This window comes from Channa argus, chromosome 15 (genome assembly GCF_033026475.1).
Source record: "Channa argus isolate prfri chromosome 15, Channa argus male v1.0, whole genome shotgun sequence".
Classification (NCBI taxonomy): Eukaryota; Metazoa; Chordata; class Actinopteri; order Anabantiformes; family Channidae; genus Channa; species Channa argus.
This window is the reverse complement of record NC_090211.1, coordinates 9176984-9195245: the sequence shown is the minus strand read 5'-3', so window position 1 is coordinate 9195245 and position 18262 is coordinate 9176984. Positions and strand designations below refer to the sequence as shown.

At 40.2% G+C, this 18262-nt stretch overlaps 3 protein-coding genes across 4 annotated transcripts; 1 reads left to right on the top strand and 2 right to left on the bottom strand.

Annotated features, from left to right (window-relative positions):
• The first annotated feature begins 136 nt into the window (after positions 1 to 136).
• mylk5 (myosin, light chain kinase 5) lies at positions 137 to 9341 on the top strand. Its single transcript, XM_067476747.1, has 17 exons — positions 137 to 536; positions 2570 to 2719; positions 3022 to 3174; positions 3368 to 3544; positions 3866 to 3901; positions 4972 to 5099; positions 5174 to 5327; positions 5407 to 5718; positions 5800 to 5911; positions 6294 to 6497; positions 6604 to 6821; positions 6894 to 7017; positions 7895 to 8047; positions 8135 to 8264; positions 8338 to 8422; positions 8522 to 8662; positions 8822 to 9341. Exons 1-17 carry the CDS (start codon positions 401 to 403, stop codon positions 9025 to 9027), a joined length of 2619 nt encoding a protein of 872 aa, XP_067332848.1. The 5' UTR covers positions 137 to 400; the 3' UTR covers positions 9028 to 9341.
• Positions 9342 to 9567: 226 nt separating this feature from the next.
• On the bottom strand, positions 9568 to 14949 carry LOC137099638 (uncharacterized). Of its 2 annotated transcripts, none has more exons than XM_067476745.1 (9): positions 14822 to 14949; positions 14393 to 14558; positions 12593 to 14290; positions 12333 to 12517; positions 11998 to 12202; positions 11802 to 11906; positions 11236 to 11417; positions 10777 to 10918; positions 9568 to 10694 (listed from the first exon to the last, which is right to left on the bottom strand). In XM_067476745.1, exons 1-9 carry the CDS (start codon positions 14828 to 14830, stop codon positions 10099 to 10101), a joined length of 3288 nt encoding a protein of 1095 aa, XP_067332846.1. In that variant the 5' UTR covers positions 14831 to 14949; the 3' UTR covers positions 9568 to 10098. The 2 variants fall into 2 exon arrangements, with proteins under 2 accessions (XP_067332846.1, XP_067332847.1); XM_067476746.1 differs by having other exon boundaries at positions 12378 to 12517.
• Positions 14950 to 15382: 433 nt separating this feature from the next.
• LOC137099643 (complement C1q-like protein 4) lies at positions 15383 to 16525 on the bottom strand. Its single transcript, XM_067476752.1, has 3 exons — positions 16225 to 16525; positions 15994 to 16128; positions 15383 to 15921 (listed from the first exon to the last, which is right to left on the bottom strand). Exons 1-3 carry the CDS (start codon positions 16487 to 16489, stop codon positions 15635 to 15637), a joined length of 687 nt encoding a protein of 228 aa, XP_067332853.1. The 5' UTR covers positions 16490 to 16525; the 3' UTR covers positions 15383 to 15634.
• Positions 16526 to 18262: the final 1737 nt, after the last annotated feature.

Below are 18262 nucleotides of genomic sequence, written 5' to 3'. Positions count from 1 at the left end.
TTGGCTGGGCGAGTAGATAACACACCCCACCCTGTCTCTCTCGCTTTTTGTCTTGTTTATGTACAGTGTGCGTCTATTTACCATGAAAATAAAGGTGGTGGGGGTTACGGGGGGGTCTGGCATTGGAGTGACTTTGGAGCGATAAGGAGATGGCTGCCCTGTGTCAAAGGGCCAAAGTAAATCAGAAGGATTTGTGATGTAGGAGGAGTAAGTGCAGATGATGGGTGGGGTGAAAACAGAGGGCTCGAACATGCTGCTGAGAAGTGTGTGACAAGGCAGAGCTTCACCGGGTGTGAAGAGCAGAGGTCCTCAGCACTGACACACAGAGGAAGTGATAATCAGCCGTGGAAATGACTGTGTAGTTTTGCTGTTGCTGTTGTGATCGGGGTGTTAAACAGACATGAATGGCGATGGAAGCAAACAGCGTTATGTGTCAACCTTCAGGATGCAAATCAAGCCTGCCCGTGCATCGTCTGGACCAGGACATGGGCCAGGACCTGTTGACACCAGGACCCCAGACAAAGTTTCTGACACAGGTACGGACTGCATGATAGAGAGGGTCGACTATTTGAAGCAAGTGGAATTGCCATTGTGTATTAAGACTGATGTATAAATACAACTGACTTGACAATTAAAAGTTTCATATTTGTGTTGGAAAGGAATTCACTGGCAGCATGTATAACCTCTTACACAGTTTAACATGTTTGGACGGTGCTGCTTCTTTATAACAGTTCGGTACAGAGCAAAACTAGAGTACAGACCTTTTCTTCATTTTTTTTTTTTTTTTATTAAATAAGAGTTTGCCAGAAAAACAGACACACAAGTCTATTGTTCTAAGTTAACATCCGGTGTAATGTTTGTCTGAAGTCAAAACAAAACATCCAGCTATCTTATTGTTTATTGTACTGGAGATCTTTCACTTTCATATCAGCCAGCAATGACCATTTCCTATGCTCTCACAGCTTATACTTGCTTTTTAAAGCTTTTTAATTAATTTTAGGGTCCAAAAACAGAACGCATTAAGGTTCTGGTCTCTTTCTGTTTGTACAAATATAAACTGGGCTCGTGATTAATTTATATGTATTTTTGCTGTGAAAACGAAGATAAAGTGACAGCATAGCATCTTTAGGCCTAATCCTTTGGAAAGGTTGTTGTAAAACTGTCTGTCATACATTGCTGCATACATCTGGTGACCAGGGTGACCAGATGTATTCAACAAAGTCAGAATTTTGGGAACTGAAGAAAGCAAGTTTGTGTCAGTTTTGCACAAAGCATAACTGAAGTGTTGGGTAGTTTACTTTGGAACAGCAGAGTGATCTGTGGGCTGTTACTTCAGTGTGATGTCACTGACCTGAAAGAAAGTTTAAAATTCTGTCCAAGCAACGTGTTTAAAAAAAGGGAAGGAAAGTCAACGAGCCATAATGTGCAAGAGGTTAGTGTTTTGTTTGTGTGTGTGCCTGTTTTAAACAGCATTCAATCCTGTCAGCAGGCAGGCAGCACGGTGGAAGAGTGGTAAGAACTCTTGCATCACAGCAAGAAGGTCCTTGGTTCAATCCCCATACCGGACAGGGCCTTTCTGTTTGCACGTTCTCCCCGTGTTTGCGTAGGTTTCCTTCCCTTTCACTTCCTTCCCCTAAACCTACAAATATGTGTGTTAGAGATCAGGTCAGGTTGGCCTATAGTCGTGGTTCGCAATCGCAGTGGCTCAGGACTAACCCTCCATCTGATGCAATTTCATTGTACACACCTTGTATGTATAATGACAAATAAAGCACTTTACTTTACCTTTAAAAGTATTCGACTGGAGAGTGGGAAACTTAGCACTCTTAAACATGTGCTTTGTGAAACTCAAACTAGTAAACTGTACTTGAATTACTATGACACACACAATCAGATGTGGTATATTTTTTACAAAAAATGTTTTCAAAGTATCGTAGGATACTACACCTGACAGGCTGACTGACAATACCACTTAACTTCATTGTGTAGTTGTGATAAATTGTTATTTAGTTATGGGAAGAGTGATGGTAAGGGTGGGTGATGTGTGTTTGTGTAAGGGGGTGGTGGTGGTGAAGGGGGTGGTGGTGGTGAAGGGGGTGGTGGTGGTGGTGGGGGTGGTGGTGGTGGGGGTGGAATGCAGTTCCATGGAATACAAACCCACATGGCTAAAATGCAGGTTTTAAGGTTTCATCTTCAGTCAAGTGGGAGTAGACTTCTGCATTCAATATGATGTGAGATGTGGTCCTGGAAGGCATTTAAAAACACACACACACACACACACACACACAAATAAAAAACACAGTTCAGGCAGAATGAACTGTGTTTTCTATAAAGTCAGATGACTGATTTCAGTGCACGTTTTTTTGGGCAGCAGTGACTGTTTTAATAAGTGAGAAAATAAAAAAAAGTGTGAACTGTTTGGTAGATGAGTGGCTGGAACATTGCACTTACAAACCATTTTAATGCCTGTAGCTCTTCTAGCAGAGGTTCACTGCATTCCTGCATTAAAACCTTCCTGCTTTCTGTATTTTACTGTTCACCTCCTTTTGCCCCTGTTCTCCATACACAGGGTCCCCTAAACTATTCGGTCGTAAACATCTGGAGCCTCCCATCTTCATAGAGTCCCTGCAGGACTGCTGTGTGGACGAAGGAAAAGACATTACACTACGCGGGGTTCTCACAGGAAGTCCGCCTATCAAAATATTGTGGTTGCACAATGGTGAGCCGAGACACTGTTTTTGACTATTTGATTATTTTGCTAATTGTTTGAGGCCAAATCTTGACTCAAAGCCATTCAATTACACATTTCCCTTAGCTCATTTTACATGTTTTTAGATGCTGGAGTGTTGATTTATAATTTCAACCAAAATAGTTTAAACAATCCCCAGCTTTTCAAAGGCTTTAACAGCATTTTGTCTCATGTCTCTGGCTCTCAGACCTTCCTTTATAGTGTGTCTTTGCTTCATTGTACTTTGCATTTTATTCTACTATACTAGTTTGTGTGTTTGCTCCTATTGGCAGGTGAAGTGGCCCATTTTGGAAACCCTTCCTTCAATGGCAAAGAGGTGAGCTTTGTGGTGAAGGAGTGCCTGCCGGAAGACGCTGGTGCCTACACCTGCTTGGCAGAAAATAGTGTGGGGAAGACATCCTGCTGTGCTGCAGTGTTTGTCAGAGGTAAGTGAGACGCTGGCAAAATTAGTCCACAACACAATTTGCTGCTGATTATAAACTTTATTACTTTTAAGTAATGGAAAAACTTATAAAAAAACAGAATAATTCAGGATAATATTTATTTTGTCACAACCATTAGGGGATAACCAGAGTTTCATTTGTGTTGCGGCCTCCTCTTCTCTTTCGAACAATGCAGACTTTGAAACTATCTGCGGTGTTCAGAATTGGGTTTCAAAAACCCCCACTATTGCATCCCAGAGCATTGTGGAGAACGGAGGGTCACCACAGACCCCCAGAGATGAACTACAGAAGTTTGCAGGATGCCTTCCCCCTTTAGGCTCGGATGTGCAGAGCCCAGTATCATCTCCAAGAGGTAAATAGACAATTATTCCACACCCAAGGAATGCTGTCAGCCTTGTTACAATTGTTTTAACTTCTTCACAATTTCTGGTCATTGTGTGATTGGCTGTCAGGCATCTTGTATGCATAGAGTTATGCCTGACATCCACGATAACGCAGGTTTTTCATACACCCACTGAAACTTCTCAGTCCAAGTGAAAGCCTTGTAGGGAAGTGATCAGTGAACAGTACAGTAAAACTTGGTGAGACTGTTAACTGATAGCCATAGAATGAAGAGAACCACGCCTCTAAACTCCTGTACTAAAACCTACATGCCCCTTATGTGTCTGTGCAGAAGTCATCCCAAAGAAGAGAGCAAACTCACAGACAGGTGAGAAACTTTTTTTTTTCCCTTGTTCTTTGCATTATTCATTGTCCTGTTTCTCATTGCTTACTGCTATATTGTTAAGTTGACTGTTGCTGTTTCCCTGTTGATGTAATGTATCCATTGGCATCTGGTCTGTGTGTGCTGTTGTGGTTTGCCTTGGAGCTACACCTTCTGTCTAACCTTTTGTTCGTGCTATAATAGTGTGTTCTAAGCTTGTATGCTCCCATATACTGGGGGAGCTTAGGGTGTAGGCTGCAACATGAAAAGCTCATATAATATTGTCTGAATGTCTGTTGTGAGTGCACAGGCTGCATCATACAGCAAAGAGGAATGGTTTTATGTTTTAAATGAGATAACAGTGATGTCCACATATGGATATTCCGTAATTGTCTGTGTATGGTAGGTAAGAGGGTTTTATCAGATTGACCCCAGTCAAATTCACCCTCCCAATGCCCTAATATTTGAATACTGACAGTTTGAGAGGTGATATTAACTTCAGCTCATATATGGAATAATATTGTAATGTAAAAATCTCATGGTTTTTATTTTTGCCGATTGAGAACATACACAGAGAGACGCAGACTAGTGTTGGTCTCCAAACAAATCCTTTTCATGATACACTACACTCATGGTGGCGACTGTGATGATTTTTTTTTTTTAATGTAGAAACATCAACATTATTCTAAAGTCATACAATAGTTTATTACTTTAAATAAGTGTTATGTCTCTAAATATTTCTGAACCGTATTTTCTAATGCAAGCTATTTATCACAGAAGGACTGGTCGTACGTGGGCGGTGTAGGTCATCTGTGCTTTGTGTTTTGTTTCCACTTGACACACACTTCATGTGCTGTAAGCTACAAAAGAAAATACTCAGAAGTAACATACTTCTTCAGCATTGCACAAACCACAGATCTAAAACCACAGACATGTTCACTTTTTCATAGCCTTTATCTCACTTGCCACACTGGATCGTTTCCTTCCAGTGTCATGTTGGAGGCATTTGGTTGATGTATAGTACAATGAGTAGGAAGAATTGGAGTCAAACCACTCGTTTTGTTTTGTCTTGTCAGGTGCGACATTACATTTTGAAAATCCTCCGCTGCACCTTGAAATTAAGGTTGGACAGACTGCCCGTGTGGCGTGTTTTTTCACCGGCAGCCCTCCTGTAGTCTCCTGTTGGATCAGAAACAAAGAGCAGGTAACGTAATAACAAGTCTACTTATATCCACTGTTTCCTATCCCATTTTCTCTTACACACTTGTGTTTTTGCAGATTGTGGATGGTCCAGATGTGTGGACAGAAAACACTGATCGGAGCAGTACACTGATTATAGCACAGAGCAGACCACAGCACTCAGGTTCCTACACCATTGTAGTGAGGGACCGCAAGAGTTCAGCACAACACACGCTCACGCTTTCTGTCATAGGTAAGACTACACACTGTTTGCAGCGTCAGGACAACGTGAAGCAGATCTTTTAGCACTTTGTTTATTATCCTCCCACCAGAGAGGCCACAGCCTCCTGCCTCCTGTCCTGTGATCGCCTGCGTCTCTGCCTCCAGCCTTGTGCTGTCCTGGTCGGGCCCCTGCTACGACGGCGGCAGTGCCATCCTTGGTTATGTGGTTGAGGTAAAGAACCAAGGACGAGCTGAGTCTGGGGACTGGAAAGAGCTCTCTGCCCAGTGTAAGAGTACCTCATACAGAGTCTGCTCCGGGCTGCAGCCTCAAGAGGAATACTGTTTCAGAGTGAGGGCCTACAACGCAGTGGGAATAAGTGAGCCAGGGCCAGTGTCACCGGTGGTTAAAATGGAGCAGAAAGGTAAATTGCTATGAGTTGCTGACGTCTAATTTGGCAAATATATTGAGACTTATATTACAGTTATTGTGTCTGTGTGTATAGACTCAGAGAAACTGCAAGAAAGAGAAGAAGCACCACAAGATTACACCTGTGTCACTATTGACACTTCCCACAAAGTCACAGATCACTACAATTTACAGGAGAAACTTGGAATGTAAGTAGTAGTATTTATATGTCAAACTGCAAACAAGTTCAACAAGCATTTCTTTAGAAATAAGACGGCTTCCATTTAATAACAATGGCTACTTGGGGGAGTCATGCCAAGTGAAGGGGATGATGGATTAATATCCATGCCTGTAGAGACATGTTTGTACTCTGTCAAACAGATGTACCACAGTACAGAGCTGGTTGTTAGAACTCCAAATGATTCACAGATAAAGGTCCTACTAATACAGATATCAAATGGAAAGTCTCCTTCTGGATTCATCAGCCTCTCTTGTAACTGATGGGCTCATTATCTATGATAGAGCACTCATGTATTTTTTTCTTATGGTCCAGAAACGAGATAAAAATAACTAAATTAGCCTCTTCAATAGGGGAAAGTTTGGCCTGGTGTTCAAGCTAACACACAAAGAGACAGGACGTGTGTGTGCTGGGAAGTTCTACAAAGGCCGACGTGCCAAGGAGAGGGAGGCTGCACGTAAAGAGATCGAGCTGATGAACTACCTCCACCACCCCAAACTGGTTCAGTGTCTGGCTGCATATGATCACAAGCCTGAGATGGTGATGGTCATGGAGTTGTGAGTATCAACATGAAATGCCACAGCGGCTTTATTCTTAGAGAATCTGCAAATTCTGGGCGTATACAAAGAAACATAATAACTGTTTGGTGTGGTTTGTCCGCAGTATCGCAGGCGGGGAATTGTTTGAACGCATTGTGGACGACAGCTTTGAGCATACAGAGCCTGCCAGTGTGCGCTACATGCAGCAGATCCTGGAAGGGATTGGCTTCATGCATCAGCAAAGCATTGTCCATCTGGATCTCAAACCTGAAAATATTGTGTGTGTTGACAACACAGGCACCTCCGTAAAGATCATTGACTTCGGATTAGCCGGCAAGCTTGGTATGTAAAATGAACCTCTCACAACTTGTCATTCTGGTTTCAAAATGAAATCACGTCACTTGTGTTTAACAGATGGCAAAACACCACTGAAGGTGATGCATGGGACTCCAGAGTTTGTGGCACCTGAAGTGATTAACTATGAGCCTGTGAGTTTGTCCACTGACATGTGGAGCATCGGAGTCATCTGCTATATATTGTGAGTTACATTATCACTCCTGTCACCCTTTGTACATTAAAGCAAGTTTAAAATTTCTGTAAATATGCCTATTTCTCTCTTTCTTGAAGTGTATAAGCATTTATCTGTACTCTCTGTGGGTTGCCCAGAACTGCAGAAATTGATTGTGTCATTGTCACATAACCCCACAGAAAACTTAACTAAAATAACAATATCAAATGTCAGCAGTTTCTTTTTTTTTAATTCATCAAAAAAATAAAAACCAAACAAAACAAAAAACAGTACACATCCCACAAAAAGCAGCTACTACTACTAACAATAACAACATTATTGATAAGATTAACAATAATAATAATAATAATAATAACTATAATCATAATCAATTACTACTGCTAATAATAATGACGGATATTAATAAGAGTAATGGTAGTAATTTTTAAAAAATCATTCAATCATTGTATGCAGCTTTATGGAGCCTTACAGTTGGGTGTAAATGTTTGCATCCCCAAACATAAAACGGGAATCAGTCAGACTTTGAGATATCAATGTAATGTAGTTTTGTTTTGCTTCCCCCGAGTGGCCAAAATCAGTTAGTGCAGATGAGAATGTTAAAGTTAGCTTCAGGAGTTCTGATTGGTGAATTTTTGGACTGAGCCAGGCTCACTGCCCCCTAATTCCAGGCTTTGTGCTAAACTAAGATAACCAGCTTCTAAAAGTCCATGGTCTGCATTTTTCTATCTTATCATTATGCAATGCACTTTGCAGTGTTGCTTCTCGTTCATCCCCTCCAATCCAGTTTACTTTAGTTAAAAGGCCCTTAGTAAATTGGAACTCCCTGAAAACAGTCATAACGGATAAACATTATGTTTGTGTCTTTATGTTTTTCTCTGGTCTGTAGACTGAGTGGCGAGTCTCCGTTCCAGGGGAACAGTGATGCTGAGACCCTGGCCTTGGTCACAGCTGCTCAGTGGGAGTTCAGCGAGGAGAGCTTTGATGAGATAACAGACGAGGCCAAAAATTTCATCAGCTCCCTGCTCAACAAGCATCCTCGGTAATTTCATAAACATACAGCTAGTGCACATCTACCAGATGCTATCTTCACTTTCACCATACATATAATCCTGTGTGCACCTCCCAGGAGGAGGATGTCCTGTGAAGAGGCCCTTGCCCACCCTTGGATGGCAACATTTGACTCTGGAGATCTTGCCACCACTAAGTGTCTGTCCAAAGAGAAGATGAAGAGGTTTCTAGCTAGGCAGAAATGGAAGGTAAAACATGTCTCCATTTTTCCTTTACTTTTTTGTGTTTTCTGCTACAAACCTTTTTCAATGTTTGTTATAGAAAGCAGGTAAGGCTATGCTAGCCCTGAACAGAATGGCTGTACTTTCCAAAGGTGACAGCAGTGCTTCTCCAAGTCTTGGAGAAGGTATGGCATGATTTTCTTTTTTAGAATTAATTTTAAGCAGCCTTGGGATTTCCCTTCTCTAATATCAACTTCCCACTTCATCATCCTTCTTTATCCCAGATTCACCCATGAGCCCAGAGGCAGAGCAAGCTCTACATTCTCTGGAGCGTAAGATGCAGGGGCCACCCAAGTTCACCCAGAGCCTAGAGGACCAGACAGTAGTTCAGGGATCCAGTGTACGTCTCTCATGTCAACTCACAGGTACACACTGCCACAGTGTTTTATTCAGAGACGTTTATTCAAACCTTTAATCCTCATACATAACTATGTACTGACTCCACCTAATCGCATAGACAACTAACTTGACAACTGTGTGGGTTCTGCCTCTTGCCTCTAATGTCACCCCTCCTATCATGGCAGGATACCCTGACCCAGAGGTGGTGTGGCTGTGTGGTGAGGAGCCTGTCGTGGAGTCATCCACAGTGCAGATAGAATATGAGGAAGATGGATGCTGTACCCTTGTACTCGCCAAAGTTGGCCCCAAGGAACAAAATGTTTACACCTGTAGAGCCACCAATGACCACGGGGAGACCTTCTGCTCAGCCAAACTTACTGTTCAAGAGTAGATTCTCTATATCAATGTAAGCATACAGCATATCATATTTATAATTAATGTCCTTGAGTGCCTTGTTAAACACTCTTACATTCTTGCTTTAATACATACAGGGTACAAATGATACATCATATACTATGGCTGAAAACACTGTACAAAATGTATGAACAGATGATATTGTTACATTTCTTCATGGGACCAAAAGAAATCTATGCACTTAAACATTTAGTTTTAAATATTTTTTTTTCTTGCTTTGTCTAAGTGAATAATTAAGCTACCTTTCCCCAACCTTTCAATAAATCCCTTTTGAAAGCAAACAAGTCTAAATTGATGCCGTTGGAATCCATTTATTTCTGATTTACTTGTTCGCTTGTAGTCTGCAAAACTAGATGTTGAGGCTGAACAGAAGATATTTTGAAATAGTACTTCTTAAATAATTCTCAATAAGGCATAAATGTGGCAACAGTGTATAAACCTCAAAACGTAGGTGGCTTAGGTTACTCTGTAATATGACAAAATGCGCAAATAAGGGTTATCAAGTACACAAGTGGCGTTATGTGGGAATGCACATTTTATTGCTAGGAAAAGGAACATTAAACATTTATAGCTATAAAGGATTTATTTTCACAAAATTGACAAACATTTCTTGTAAAACTTTTGTGCAATAGCACAAACCACAGCATTAAGAAATAAGAATCGATCTTCATAAAAGGACGAGACTGATATTCAGCATTTCCTTATTACAGTAGCATATCTCACAAAAACATTTAAACCAAGAAGTAACTGTTCTTTGTAACAAGTATGTTCTGTTTAGTAAAAGCCTCATACAGCCTATTGCTTTGTCAGACCTCAAAAACTCGTGCAACAGGCATGGGTGACCAGTTTCATGATGACCAAAGCAGCTGATAATAGTTACAAACAAAACCTCAAGTAACATTTGCTACAAAATTAGTTTCAAATAGCTAGCATGTCCTCATCAGTATGTATACAGGTTCTAAACTAGTAACTAGCACAACGACCGTGACTCATGGCATTTTAACCCATGTTAGTTACAGCAGTGCAACCCATAATGAAACTGCTGAACTCACTTTAAATGGGTTTCCAGAAGTTGTGTGTTACAAATTGCATTCCTGTGTTCTACAAGGTTCCTCACCAGGAATATGTGGGTGGAGGGTGCCAGGCTGTTGAGGAAGTAATTGTTTTTTCTCATGTCGCCAAGCAGATGTTTCACTGCCTTGCTTTTTACGATGTCCTGAAGTTCAGGTACCAAATTAATCATTCGCAACACAGCATGTGGATCTTGTGTGTTTCTCTCATTGAGTTTGTTATAAAGTGCATAATGGTGGTTTGATCCCGTGACTGGATGTCCATTTTTTTCTGAAAGCTCACATCTTTCTCTGAGCCACGGCAGAGACACTTTCAGTTTTCCACAAACTGCATGTCTCAAGTTCTCCTGTGTCGGGGCAGATGCTTTTCCTTCATGTGGGTGAAATGGGGGATTGTCAGGAGCCCGCAAATTTGTGTGTGTTGCCAAACTATGTGGAGAGTGATACAAGCAGATGTTTGGAAAATGTTTCCACGACAAAAGAAGGTCAGTAAAATCTCTTGCACCTTCTGTCTGCAGGTTGAATTTCAGACTGTAAACAATGCCATGTGGGCAGGCAACTACAGACCATCTACCTGCGGATAGGAAAACATAAAATCCATAAACATTTCTGGCTTTTACTCAACATTTTCATTTTAACATTTAATGCATACTTACGAGAGGTACCCCAAACAGCTTTATACACCTTGTCATAGGTTTGCTGATCTGTCATTTTCGCTCTAAGCTGGATTATCAGATCTGTACGAGATCCACTTGTTTCAACGTTACATCTTTTGCACAGACTTTGGAGAGTTTCATCCTGAAATACGAAAGAGAATAAGAAGAATAAACTTATTAATGTTTTGTTACAAAATCTATTAAAAGGAAAAAAGGTAAATACTTGACCAGGACAGGCTCATACTTTTGTTTATTGTTGTACTGAACAGTTTAATCATACTATAAAGTACCTGTGTATCATCTGCACCCATACAAAACATATTTTGTTTAAGGATTAAATACACTTTGATGCCCCTTAGGTGATTCAATTTCAGTACCGAAGTAAAAACCCTATCCTAATTAATTTATAAATCAAGAAAGCATAAGCTAAATAAATGTCTAAATTAAGAAGGAACTTACATTTTGTTTTAGTAACTCATCACAAAGCTTGTCTACAGTTACACTGGTCAGTTCTCCCTCAGATATTTGCATCTTTTTGAATTCAGTGTTGAGGACGCTGTTAGTTTTGCGGGTTTCCTTCCCAATCCAAGGAGCCCAGCGTTCAAAACATGGACGAACCTGAAACGGATTTGCTGAATACTCTAAAAAACATTAGGAAAAATTAAATGATCATCGGTTTCATGCGTTTTCACATGTGAAAATTTTCAGAAATCCACACATTTAAGTGAACACAAGTACTTGTGACCCAACTATAAATGAGATTTATCTTAATTAAGAAAGTAATTAAATAATATGCCAAGTGCAATTTAAAATAAACTAAATTACAGGGCAAGACCTTTTGTAACATTTAGCAAACACCATTTGGTCTGCTGAAGACCACTAACATAACAGCATTATACAATGAATAATTACATATAGTAGATCATTCTTCAACAATTGTATGTAGTCAATGACATCTGTGATGTTTAACTTGTGGTTTCATCACAAACAAACAGACATCTAGTATGATTTAACTTTGTACTTACTTGGAAAAAAACCTTGACTAATCATTTCCAGATGAACAGAGTCCCAGAAGTCCTCCACATTATGTAGTCCATCAAAGTTTTCAGGGGGCGTATTCAGTTCACTCACTATCATAACAGATAAGTTTTACGGAAATAATCATTTCAAAACAAAAAATCAAAACAAAACCAAAAAAACAGCTAACTGTTTAAAACTTACCCTCCAGTTTGGATATTCTGTTGCTGTGAACATCCATGATGACAACAGGAGGAAAGGAGCCACACTTTACACAGGAATAATTGTACTCTGTGTTGGTCAGTGCCTCAAAGTGACAATATGCCTGGAAAATGATGCTGACAACAGGAAACTTTTGGCCCCGAAAACTTTCCAAAGAACTGATAATTCTGCACACTGACATGTGGCTCTGTTTATAAAAAAAACAAACAAAAAACACCTTTGTTTTACAAGAAAAAAACAGCACTTGCAAACAGAAACATGCATTTTCATAATGGTCTAAGTTCATTTAAGAGTTAATCAGCATTTGCTTATATTACATTATTTCCTGGAGTCCTGACATTGCCACACACACACACGCACACCTGTAGGCCGTGCCGCAAATACAAGCAAAGCTCTAGAGTAAGAATGACATGGTCATTGAAGTTATGGAGGCCATCTCCCCACTCCTGGTACCGGTAGTGCATGTTGCAGTCTGGGCATATTTTATTAAATGTTGAGATATCTGCAATGCATAGGAGAATATAATTAGGAAATCAAATCGGCAGTGTATGTTCAGTAAAATATGTATACTACTTACTGTGTTTGACTCCACTCATGGAAACTATTACAGCTTTGTCTGTGATAAGAAAGCCTTCTTCTAATCTGGGGTGGCCTTGGCAGAGCTTGCATGTTTCTTCAGTAGGAATCAAACACACAGGGTAATCTGTCAGAGCTCTTGGAGCTGTGATGTCTCTGGGAAGTGCTGCTGGTATTTTTTTCTGTGTGTAAGTGTATCTCACAATTCTTTCCAGTTCTGGGGTAGGATCATGAGTGTAAGAGGCAGATATGTCTTGACCTTGTGCAGGCAGGAGATCTCTCCTTGTTTGGAATATGTGCCATTTACCAATGCTCTTATGTGGGCAAAATTCACGAGGGTTTGTGCAGGGGCAATACCAGGACTGTTTTTTCAAGTTATACGTGACTATAACTCTACCAAAGCAAGATAATCTTTGGGTATTAGGCTCATGCACAGAGAGACAAAGCTGATGTGTGGACCCACCCAAATCCACGAACACAGAAAAAGGCACATGATCTTTCCTTGCAGCATTTTGCCTCATTTTGCAGTTTTCCATCATTGATTCTTCCACAATATGCATAGATACCAGTTCCTCAAGAAAGTCTGTTTTAAGAAACTCCTCATGAGCAATCTTTCTGCAGTAATCCACTGATCGAATATGTTCACAGAGGCTGTAAATTAACCCATTCTGCTTTGTAAGCAACTGATATTTGTGACACTCCTCCAACCCACATTTAATTCGATGATGATTTCCCCACGTTTTACGCTGTACATGTATCGGCACAGAGAATCCATGAGAAACTTTTTGGACAGCAAATATTCCATGAGTTTCGTCAACACATACATTTTTTAAATGTGAAGCAGCAGTAACATCCTTTGGCCCTCCATGCTTTCTTTGCATGTGGGCACCCAGGTTTTTCTTATAAAGACGAAGTGAGCAGTGAGAGCACTGGACCAACTTCAAACGTCTAACACCATGAGATGGCAGCTCTGTTATGTCATCAGGCACTGGACCAGCTTTGAGTGAAGTGTCCGGTGAACAGACATCTGTGGTAGAGGCCTCTGGTTGTGAAGATGAGAGAATATCACTGGATACTGGTGAAGCTATTGGGGAGTCATGAGAAACTGGGAATGGAAGTGTGTAACAATGGTCTTGATCAACAACTGATGCATTACATTCCATGGGGTCCTGCAGATCCAGTGGCATTAGGTCAGGCTCCAGGGTATGTACTGCCAATTTCACAGGAGAAGAAAGAGATACTGTCGATGTTTTAGAAGGAGAAGGGGCTACTACCAAAGTTAGGGGAGGAGAAGTGGGTGTTCCAGTTGTAGGAGGAGAGAGGGGTACCTCTGATGTCAAAGGAATAGAGGAGGCTACTGCCAATGTTGGGGGAGAACAGGGTACTGATAAGGTTGTAGGAAGAGAAGGGGATGCTGCTGATGTTGGGGAAGGAGAGCTACGTATTGTGGATGTTGCAGGATGAGAAGCAAGAACTAGAGATGTCGTAGGAGAAACATCATAAGAAGGAGAAATGTGCAGCTGTGATGCGGATAATGGCGATGATGGTTGAGCCAAAGTCTCAGGTTGGGACGGTTTAAAATGGCATCCATGCACATGAGTTTCCATATGTTCCTTCCGTAGAATTGTTTTTCCACAGTAGGGGCAATGATAATGCCCTGCTGGCCGGCATGGCTGGTTGCATCTGCAAATTAGGTTACCTAAAAAGTCAAACAAGTTTCAATAGTTGGGAACAACAATTACAACAACAACAACAGTATGACTTATTAGCGTGTGTTCTACTGCTACGAAAATTCACTTACCATCAACTTGCAATGCTGTATTAATATGGCCATCCATGTGTCTTTGGATCCTCCTGCTGGTCGTTAACTTGAATTTAGGACACAGAAGGCAGTGAAACAATGTCTGGTTGACATTTGAGGACTGTATTTCGAACTGGCCCCCAGGCTGAACTATTGATGGATGGAACTGTAAAACAGCAAAACATATTAGACATATTCCTCTACAAAACGATCGATCGGGCGAACGACATGTACAATCGTGCACAAAAAGGGATTAAGTAAATATACAGACTAAGGTGAAAGAGTAAAAACCGTGATTTATAACGTGTGGAAGAACGTTTTGTATGTCTTTCAATTTTTTAAAACTTAAACAAGCAAAATTTTTGCTGAGCTATCTGCTCACTATCAGCTACTCTTTTTCTAGCAAGAAGCAAATTTACAGACACTTACTCTGACCATATCGTTTTTAAGTGAGTCTTCGCAAGACTTCGATTTTGTTTTATATTTTATATCTGCAGAAATGTTGCTTCACTCAAGTCTAAGTATAACTCACACTGCGCATGCGCAAGACATTAGAAAGACCCCCAACGACTGAACCGGTTGTTCACCAGATTGCCTGTTTAAAATCCGACTGCCTTGTCATGAATAAACTCTCTCGCACATGCTGTAAAACAATTTGTCATCTCTAAAATGTGTGAAATATTAATATTTCAAGATAGAAAAACTAAACTGTCTTACTTAAAAAGTAATGTAAATGCATTTCTTATTGCTGCAGAAAGAAGTGCTGGATATTCTCTGTAAAAATGATGCAACTTCTCTCTACAGTTGCTGTGTGATATAGGGCTTTTTTCTAAAGAAAGCAGTTAATGGTTCATCAAAGCTGACGCAGGCACAGTAACGCATTTACTCTGTGCTTAGTAATATGATCTGTTCAAGCCACAGATTATCACTATGACCAACCGGTTATGTACAATGCAGATGTTTTAACATTCACAGGCACAAATGTGGGGGTTGTATTTTATTCTTTATTAAATAGTAGCCCTACTAATGTTTCAGTAAAAAGGGAACAAAATTAAATTCATTAAATGAAAATAGCCTACAGATACAGGAATACCACATACAAGCTTGGTAGCTCTGAATAATACATTCAGAATCTGTAAAATACTTTTTCACTGATTCTATTTTCCAAGTTTTGCAATATGAGAATATTACATTTCTTAAAAGTATAAAGAAGCACACAGACCTAAAATTATACTTTTCAGATTACATGGTGAATAGCAGAAAACCACTGAAGGTGTTGTAGTTCATGACATCATCATAGACAATCCTGTTTTCTTGTAGCTCTGCATATACATTGTCTCCAACATTGAGGGGGATGACCACAGCATTGCTGCCCATGTCATGACTGTCATTCCCTGAAGTGTCCCAGACAGATGTCAGCCTTTCACCATTTTTCATGAGGCTCACAACAGAGTTTGGAACAGTGCTGAGGTTGTTGAACATTGAGAATCGAAAGAAGTACATTCCCTTCACCATTGCGGTGAAAATGCCTGCAAAAAAATGAAGTGAAATAAAATAAAGAGATTGACTCAAACTTCACAAGTTCTCTTTTTATACACTACCTGTTGCAGGATTGTAACTATTGCCAGTGTTGGAGAAGACCCTCTTATACTGCAGTGGTTTAGCCGTGGTGAAAGGGCCAATGTTTCCAGAGCCAGATTCCCTGAGAGCTGCAGAAAAGGCCACCTGAGGCGAGACTGAGGCCATTAAATTGCCACAAACATGAGAATTAGGAATTCATACATGGCTAAATTATCTACTATAATAGTGAAAAAACATTTGCACTGTGTTACCTCCAATAAGGCTTCGCAGCTCCAGGACTTCTTTTTCAGTTGTTTGCAACTTAGCCTCCAGAAGTGTTATTTTTTCTGCCATGTTTGCAATTTTCTCCCCCACTCCTCCTAGGTTTTGTGTTATGGAAGTGAGAGAGTAGATTTCACAGCAGCTGGTTGATCCCAAACACGGATGGACTTTGTCATTATTTTCAATCATTTCATTCACTTGCGTTTCACATTGAAAGCAGCTAAATGCAAGGATCAGGACTGCAATCTTCTTCATCCTTGTGGTTTTGAAATATCAATCTGTTTGCAGTTGTTCTCTTCCCACTTTTATACGTCATCTGACATTGTGCCAAACACAAGACACTCATTTTAGGAAACACCCATTTGAAAAATGGGTGGAGCCTTTGTTTTGTACAGAAACCCATTCATACAGTTACACACATTCACACATGGACCCTGCATCTCAGTGAAGTTGATGAGGATCATATCCAGAATGCTGGATCTGGGATTTTAAAAACCATCTCGTCACAAGCTTGCCTACATAAATCTGAAAGTTGGGAAAGACACAAAAATGTGTAACACAGGATTAAAAGTTTACAAGTTCTTAATAGTGTGAAGTAGTAAAATGTTGTAAAAGGACAAGTGCAAATAGATGTGGTCAGACGTTGATTCAGCAATCTTACTCAAACATGGAATTTTTATCCTTGCTGTTTAAACATCACACTGCACTTTGATCGAACTAAAATGTAACTTTACGGAAAACTTTAAGGAAAAAAAGCACTTATTTATTAATGTGATACATTAAGATACACTACGTCATCAAGATTTAAGTCAATGATTGGCTTTTAAAACCAAGAAAAACTGAAGTACCATGAGTTTAACACTGGATTATTGACCTGGCCTCACATACCCTGTATCAAACATTGCTTTCAAATGCTTAGTGCATCTGATTGGATCCTATATTTCCTATGCCTTATGTTATCTTAACTGTATTGAATCCTGTGAATGCACCATGATATGACCTCATTTGTAACACCTAGTTGGCCAGGACTGATTAAGTGACTGACTTTTTCCAGGTACAGATTCCAGACATTTGCCGTGGTCAGAAAAAAAACAATAGTAGTTTGGATTTTGAGCACCACATTGCAGTTTCTCAGACATAAAAGCAAACCATCCCCCACAAAGGAACACTAGCTTCTCAGAAACCCATTAAATGTTTGGAGGGACATAGTGACTTTAATCTTAGCTCACAGGTTACTTGTGCAACAGTTCCTGGAAGCAAAAAAGGGAAAGAAGCTTTAAATGATGCATAGACATACAGCATGTTTACCAAAACACAAGACTTTTTTTTAAATTTCAATCATAAATACAACTGGACAAGAAAAGCTCTTAACCCATTGAGATATTTCAGGACTGAGCAGGAGTCTGTAAACTTGATTTGTGAAGAATTTTCCAAACATAATTTGCAAACATTTATTTATTTCTATCCCTAAAATAAATACATATGTACAAGTCAAAAAAGTAAATTGTGGCTTAAAAATAAATAGCTGTAAGTTAATTTCATGTGCATATCATCTCAAGAGTAAGGTATGAGTGAGTACAAAAAGAAGGTACAATCTCCTGTTTAAGACAAGTGTTGTCAGACAGCAGGGCTTTGGTTTAGGTGGACGTAGATGGAAAGGAAGTTGAAGGGTTGTCTCATATTGACTGTCTCCTCAATGCTTCCACCTGCTGGTTCTTGTAAAGTGCTGCTGCTTGTGACTCAAAGGCACTGACCATCTCCTTAACCACTTCGTCAAAAAAGATGCTGGCCAGCTGAGATTGCAGAAGAGACTTAAATGTTGGGGGAAAAAGGAGTACTGCTAATGTTGGAGGAAGAGAAGGGGGTGCTGCTGATGTTGGGGAAGGAGAACTACGTATTGTGGATGTTGCAGGATGAGAAGCAAGAACTAGAGATGTTGTAGGGGAAACATCATAAGAAGGAGAAATGTGCAGCTGTGATGCGGATAATGGCGATGACGTTTTAGCCAATGTCTCAGGTTGGGACGGT

Excerpts from the sequence above, each read along its gene's own strand:
- mylk5 (XM_067476747.1), top strand. The coding sequence starts at position 401 with ATGAATGGCGATGGAAGCAAACAGCGTTATGTGTCAACCTTCAGGATG. Across the intron at positions 3,902-4,971 it reads GAGAGCAAACTCACAGACAG|GTGCGACATTACATTTTGAA; the intron begins GTGAGAAACTTT and ends TTGTCTTGTCAG. Across the intron at positions 8,265-8,337 it reads TAGCTAGGCAGAAATGGAAG|AAAGCAGGTAAGGCTATGCT; the intron begins GTAAAACATGTC and ends TGTTTGTTATAG.
- LOC137099638 (XM_067476745.1), bottom strand. Across the intron at positions 10,919-11,235 it reads ATGAGTTACTAAAACAAAAT|GATGAAACTCTCCAAAGTCT; the intron begins GTAAGTTCCTTC and ends TTCGTATTTCAG. Across the intron at positions 10,695-10,776 it reads AGCTGTTTGGGGTACCTCTC|GTAGATGGTCTGTAGTTGCC; the intron begins GTAAGTATGCAT and ends TCCTATCCGCAG.
- LOC137099643 (XM_067476752.1), bottom strand. The coding sequence starts at position 16,489 with ATGAAGAAGATTGCAGTCCTGATCCTTGCATTTAGCTGCTTTCAATGT. Across the intron at positions 16,129-16,224 it reads GCTGCGAAGCCTTATTGGAG|TCTCGCCTCAGGTGGCCTTT; the intron begins GTAACACAGTGC and ends TAATGGCCTCAG. Across the intron at positions 15,922-15,993 it reads TAGTTACAATCCTGCAACAG|GCATTTTCACCGCAATGGTG; the intron begins GTAGTGTATAAA and ends ATTTTTTTGCAG.